Below are 7,230 nucleotides of genomic sequence, written 5' to 3'. Positions count from 1 at the left end.
CAATTATTTCAGGAACTTTCTTCTTTCCCCTTTACTCTGAGTTCAATCTGTTACTTGGGCCTGAGACCTGGAGTATTTCTGTCTGCATCAATTTTATCTCAGTTTTTTCCATTCCATCTCTTTTCATAGTGCAAGTTTCACCCCTTGCCTGGAGAGACCCAAACCTGGGTCATTTACTGGGATTCCTTCCTCTGCCTTACTGGCTCCGGAGCTAAATTCCTTGAAACACATAATCCTGCGGCATCTTCGATCTCCTGGCCGTGACTCTGCCGAGCGTAAATCCCTCTGCCTGCCTCTTCAGGTCCTTCACTATTTGTTCCATCTCCCACACAGCCGCATCCCTCTGTCACTTGATGGTTCCTTTGGACCTGACACACACATTGTACAAACCTGTGGTAGGGAGCCCGGGACAGGCTGGACCCATTCTGAAGACAGGATTTTAGGGTGGCTGGTGCTTCTCGGTGATCACGAGATGATTCCCCTGCCTTGCTCTCCCTCACTTCTAATGCTAAGAGGGTAAATGAGTCAGTGGATGTAAAGTCTCTTTCTGTTTCCAAGATCAATGCTCCCTGTTCTCCTTTGCCAGGGGTACACAGCACCAACTTGGGCTGGCCTGTTCGCAGCTTCCCTGAGGGTCAGGAAAATGCTCTCTACCTGAGACTTAGCCCCTTTGTGAAATGTTCTCTAACTCCTTGGGCTGGCCAACTACTGGTCACCTCTCCCACCCTTGAAGGTCACTACCTTCTGGGTCAGTGCTGCTCCAGACAGAACTGGATCGATCATTCCTTGGACTCTGGCTTTGGGAGGTTCCCTTGAAAGGAAATGTACCTGGTAATGCTGGAGTGTGCACCTTCTACCTGTCCATCTTCTTTCTGAATTCTACCCTTGTAGACTGGCTGTCCTGAAGTAGAAAGAGTACTTTTGGGATTCCTTCTAAGGTATGTCCACCGAAGTAAAAATAGAGGAAATATTAAAAAAAAAAGAAAACTATGGGTTCTGCAGAAACTTGAAAATAACCAGTTTCCTTAAATTTCAGCCTCCTAGATTCTAAAACAGAATGAGGCCCTATCAACATTTTAGTCTGGGTCTCTAGGAAGGAGAGTAATATGGGGTGGGAAAAGTAGAAGATCCTAAGAATCTTGACAGGTCTGTAAATTCAGAGAAGGGGCCCAAATGCACAGTGATGCCCCTCTTTATCTCTCCTGAAATAGGCCCCTGTACTGTACTCCACCTAGAACATACGAATTGATCAAGATGAGAGTGGTCCAGGAGGGGTTATAACTCTTGATGGCCAGGAGGATGAGGCAAGTGGGAATGGCGGCATGTCATGATTCTTGGCGCTTCGGAGAGGGACAGCAGCGGCAATCATTCGAATCTGTGATGTGCAATCCATGCATATACAGGTCTATGCAGAACTCTCATTCCTGCCGCTTTCTACATGATGGGGGTCGATGAATGGGAAAATACCAAGCTGGGTCCCTTATCCCGCAAGTCTGATCCTAAAACAAAACTGGACTTTCACATTGTCATCATTATTATTACTTATGTATTTAGTACAAGGTCTACAGGGCTCACTACACACATCAGACTCGTACTGATCCTCCTGCTTTCAGCTGCACAAGCACTGGGATTATAGGTATGCGCCACCCCACCCAGGCTCAGTTGCCATCTCAGTGTGCCCTGGAGCGGGGCCGGCACAGCATGCCAGGGATTGCACTCGGGTCCCTGCTGGTCTTGAACAGTATTATTTAAGTTATTCCCTTATAAAAGAGTCTGTATGTTTATGGGCTTCAAAAAGAAGTTCATCTTCTGATGATTTGGAAAGTAACTGTCTAAACCCAATTACAAACAATGTCTTCAAGAATATACTTTATTTACCCACAATGTCTTCAAGAAAATTTAAGTTTTTCTTTTTCTTTTTTTTTTTTGCAGAACTGGGGATTGAACTCAGGCCCTTGCACTTGCCAGGCAAGCGCTTATTCTACTGAGCTATCACTCCCCAAAATTTCAGTATTGTAAGACTGTTTCTAGAACGCGAGATGCTCTGTGTATCTTATGGAGGTCAAGGCTCTGAGCAGTCCTGGCACAGAGGCGCAGGTGTCCGTGCTCACCTGTCTGCCCCCCCTCCCATGTGGACATGGAGTCCTTACCATAGCAAGAGTCTGTGACGGAGCAGGAGGCTGCGAAGTCAATCTGCAGGAAGGAGTCCTCGTTCACGGCAATGTCTGTGGTGACCACATAGCGGGTGCTGGCCTTTTCAATGAAGACCAGGGCATCTCCTGAAGAGCCACACACAGGCATCTTGGTGCCTCCTGGGTGGAGCAGCCATTTCCTACTATCCAGAGTGGTGAAATCATCTTCCAGGACTGTATTTCCAGAAATATTTCCTCCAATAAGAATCTGAAATGTAGTTTTTAAAAAACCCAAAGTCTGTATTTGGCTTTGAGGTATGGGACAGTTCAGGCTTTTTTGCTTGTTCGTTTTGATCTGCCAGCCCGCTCAGAATGGCGCTAAACAGCTAGCACCGCGTGTGGGGCTTTCAGAACACTCCTGTTTGTGTGGTCTGCTTGCCCATCTGGCAAGAAGCTACCGAAAACAAATCAAAGGATTGACAACACCATTCAGAGCCTTCATGGGCTAAATTGTGCCTTTGGAAGCTACATGGACCCAAGCTGGAAAAGCAAAATTTGGCTTACACACGACTATTTTCTGTGTAAAATTCCTATTTAAGGACAATTACACCCCGCGGCACTTCAATTCCAATTCTCTGCACTGTTTGTGAACTGGATCTTTGAGTTCTATTTGATCCATGTTTTATTATGCATGAAGATTCTTTAGAGCAATCCATAAAGATGCTGGGGAGATTTATTTATTGTTTTCTTCAAAGGCCAGGAAAGAAGATTTGAGAATGACTGCGCGTGGCACCAATACTAATTTGCACATTTTCCTTTTCAGAGAACTATAACCTTGTATCGTGCTTGGTAAAGTCCCTCTATCCATATGGCAGTATCCTCTGTGAGGAGGAGCTAGCCCTTCTGTTGTGTCATGTATTGGTATAATTTAAACAATCGAGAGAATAGAGTGAAAGGATGCCAAGTGTCACATCTAACCTAGCCGTGCGTCCTTGGCTAAGTCACTCAACTCTCCGTCCTGTGTTCCCTTTCCATGGCCTCATCCAGCTCTTGGATAAAAGTCAAAAGACTATCCCTGAAAGGACTGACCTGGTCAATCACCCAGGGGCTGTAGAAGTGGCCGTTTTCAGATGGCTGCCACCAGCGCAGGCGAGTAGAGCCGGAGCGGGCCTTCAAGGGGATCTCCAGGGCAATGTACCGGCCCACATTGCTGGAGTTGCTGAACAGGAACTCCTGAAGGATGCTCCAGGAGAGCCCGCCGTTGAGCGAGTACTGCAGCAGCACGGGCTGGCTCCTGGGGTCCGGGACACCTTTGCCACAACCCAGTCTCATGAAGAACTGCACAAATCTGACATTGGTAAACTTTGCTGTAGACTTTCCCTTCAATGTGAAATCTACATTGTTAACAATAAACAAGCACCCAGGGCAATATGGTAAATGAATGGCTTTCATGAACATGATGATTTAGTAAGTGTCCAAAACAATTGCTTTAAAGCCTGAATTTTCCCTTTAATGGGAAAGGGAGCTCATTAAATATGAATTGGCAATTCAGTGCTCACATGTGTATCTTCAATCTCTCCCCAGAGAAGTCTGGATAGCGTGAAGATTCTGTGTACCTTTTGGCTACTCTGCAAGATGATGAGAGAGATCTAGAGGCTGTTCAGGCTTGGGAGTATGTATTGTCACCTATGTGAGATAAACTGGATTCTGCCCTCTGCATTTGAAATCAGAGGATGTAATGAATGGAGATTAGAACCCCTTATTGGCAGAATCATCCTTGCTCAGGTTTCACCCACAGCTTACACGTCTTGTGTTACTGGTTAGCAGACACATTTAAATTCAGCGATTGCAGCCCGTCTCTGCAAAGGCCAGGCGTCTTTTGGAAGCGGTATGTCAAGCTGGGGCCTCTTTTCTGTCTCTCGTGCCAGGGGCAGGGAAGCACGAGTATGAGTTGTTGGTGGCAGTGGCTGTGCCAGCCTCTCACTGTTGCTGTGTCTGGGAATGGATGATGCTGGCCACTGAGAACTGTGGCGAGCAGCCAGTGGCAGCTTTTCTAGCTGGCAGGGAGGTGGGCAGTGTGGCAGCAAGCAGCTGGGTTGCCCCTGAAAGCTAGCTCACATGTTATCTTTGGCAGGCACGCTGCTGGTGCCTGGTCTGGCCCCGGTGCTAGCTGGCCGTGCAGCACGCATCTCATTTGAGACCAAGACACACAGAGAATAAGGTGTACATGCTGAACACGGCAAATATAATGGGGCTTATAATAAATGTTATCAGTAACAAATACAAAGCCATTAATTCCCTATGGTTTCTCCCAGCCCCATTCATTCAGTCTTCTGACCCTGAAAAAAAATTGGGATCTTACACAGAGCATTTGCAGGTCAATATATGCAAATCCTACACAGCAGGCCACAGAGATGAGCTCTATAATGGAGCTTTTAACATTGAATTAAGGAAAACATACAGTGCTAGCACTTTGTGATGTTTATATTTATGAGAACGATAATTACTTACAGAGAGAAAGTTTTACTTTATGGTCTACTTGCATTGGGAAAATGTTTATATTACTTTAAGGGTACTATAACTATCAAATTATTGGTAGTTAAGGAAAAGCATATCAAAATTACTTATTTGCAAAAACTAATAACTTCTAAATTAGGGAACTCAGCTGTTAGTGGAAAATCTGAAATACAGAATATCAACTTAAATACATATGCATTCAAATGGGATAAAGATAAAACCCTTGTATAAATATAAAATTATCTCACAGAACTATTTTCTATGAAGTATACAATTTATAATCCATTAATAAAATTAAGAGAAAGAGGAGATAAATTCACGAAGACATATTTAAGATACTCTGAAATATTTCAAAAACTCAAGGCATGATTTCTTTGCTCACTTGCAAAAATAGGTCAGGGCTCCATTTTACAACACAGTGTATGTTTTTGTTTTCCCCGCTTGGTTTTTGGCTCATCAGATGATCAAGGACTACACATCCTGACAGGACGTCATCCTCGGAGCCAGTTGTACATGTTTGCTTCTGAGTGACTGTGCTCAATTTAGAAAATGGCTTCTTAGAACATGTGAGCAAATTACTGGAAAGACACTAGAATAAGGCTGCACTCCCAATGTTCTGAAACTAAAATTGCTAAAGGAGATAAAATTAATTGTGAATAGTTGGAGAATGCATTGCATTTCAATTAAACTTTTTACTAAGCATGGCAAAATAAATGTATGTAATTTCTACATAGTTCAAGTATCCATATTCTCTTTGTGTAGCTATCTTCCTCTCTCCCTCCTTCCCTCCCTCCCTCCCTCCCTCTTTCTTTCCTTCCTTCCTTCCTTCCTTCCTTCCTTCCTTCCTTCCTGTCTGTCATTTTGAGACAGGGTCTCACTACGTAGTTCAGGTTGGCCTGGAGCTCACTTTATAGTCCAGGCTGGCCTCAAACTCCCAGAAATCCTCCTGTCTCAGCCTCCAGAGTGCTGGGATCATAAATGTGCACCACCACGCCCAGCAATGGTTTATTCCTGATGTGGTTGTTAACAAGTCTCCCAGCGCTGGAATGTGAATGGGTCTTAATGGAGGCTGTGACCAGGGAGAAGTCTAGTATCCTAACAGAAGAGCTTGCCTTTGAGATCTCGCTGCTTCTTTCTGATTTGATTATGTCTACATCTGTACAGTGAGGCTTTTCAACCATTACCTGGCATGAGACAAGTCTAGGTCTCGGGTCATCAGCATGCGCAAGCCATCTTCATTGAAAAAGAGGTTGTTTCCGCTGGAGAGGATTCCACACTTCCGGGATGGCTTTCCTCCGCTCATTAGTAAGAATCTATCAGACTCTAGTTGACCTGAAGTAATGGAAAATGTGGCTAACCTATGACCTCAAGTATAGCCATGTTACATTTTTAAAAGAAATATCTTGACTGCATTGTGTGGTTTTAGAATACAAAGTCACAAGTGTTAAAGCGTATTCTAGGGCACGAGGTCTATTAGCTTGTTTGAATTACTTAGCTTTTTTTAGTGTGATCTAAGGGGCGAGTATTGTTCCTGAAGATCATATCAAGTAGGAAAAATGAAATATTTTTAAAATGTTGTTTTATAGACAAAATATAATTGCTCCTATTAAATGATATATTTCAAAGTTAACTCGCAAATCTTTTCAGATATTCAGCTTAGATTTAACATTTTCATTCTGATAAAATGGACAAAACATAAAGCTTAGGCCATTAACCCTCTTAAAGTAGATGATTTAGTGGCTTTAATGTATCCACAATGTTGTGGCCCTGATACCACCAACCAATGCCACTAGTTTAAGCTTCTTAATACCCGCAAAGAAATTTGAACACATTAAGCAGCCCTTCTCCATCTTCTCCACTCACACGCAAGCCCTGGCAACCACTCATATCATTTTTATGTCTATGGATGTGTGTATTTTTGATATTGCATACAAATATAAAGTATGTGGCCTTGTGTCTAGCTTCTTTCAAGTAGCATAATATTTTAAACATTCATCTGTGTTGTAGTCTATGTCAGTATTCCGTTATTTTTTTGCGGTAGAATAATGTTTCATTATGTGTCTGTGCCTAGATCTAAAATGTATTACAAAACCATAAATATAGTTTTATTAAAACATCAGGAAAAACAAAGAAAATCTTTTAATTCAGCTACGATATGGATAACTATATGACTTTCTCATGTGATCCACAATTTCAATGGAGTAGATCTACAATTAAAATGCTTTTTTAAAATCATTAAATCATGTGCATCTTTCTATGTTGTAACATTATCTTCACATACAACGATGCTGGATTCTTTTTTTAAAATTTAATTTAATTAATTTTTTTTGGTTTGTTTTTTTTTCCATAATTTTATTGAGAAACAAATAGCAATGAGACAGTTTCAAATCAAATTGGTAGGACCATTTCAATAATTAACACATTGCATACATTCTTCCCAGTGGTTAATTGCTGTACAAGATGCAGACATGATATCCTATCTACAAACACCATTAGAACAAATCACTCTATTCATTAAGAGAATGTAACTATATATCTATCCTAACCACTTTGAATACACAGATACAAAATGGACATTCAT

At 42.4% G+C, this 7,230-nt stretch overlaps 1 protein-coding gene across 1 annotated transcript in view; it reads right to left on the bottom strand.

The window, feature by feature from the left end:
• Reln (reelin) overlaps window positions 1-7,230 on the bottom strand; it is a 493,244-nt gene that overhangs the window by 52,669 nt on the left and 433,345 nt on the right. The window contains exons 43-46 of the mRNA XM_023724314.1: window positions 5,834-5,981; window positions 3,222-3,480; window positions 2,151-2,400; window positions 391-508 (exon numbers count right to left, since the gene is read on the bottom strand). Coding sequence (XP_023580082.1) covers window positions 391-508; window positions 2,151-2,400; window positions 3,222-3,480; window positions 5,834-5,981 — 775 coding nt within the window. The remainder of the gene's footprint in view (window positions 1-390; window positions 509-2,150; window positions 2,401-3,221; window positions 3,481-5,833; window positions 5,982-7,230) is intronic.

This window comes from Octodon degus, unplaced genomic scaffold (genome assembly GCF_000260255.1).
Source record: "Octodon degus isolate 3935 unplaced genomic scaffold, OctDeg1.0 scaffold00108, whole genome shotgun sequence".
NCBI lineage: Eukaryota > Metazoa > Chordata > Mammalia > Rodentia > Octodontidae > Octodon > Octodon degus.
This window is presented reverse-complemented; position numbering and strand designations above follow the sequence as displayed.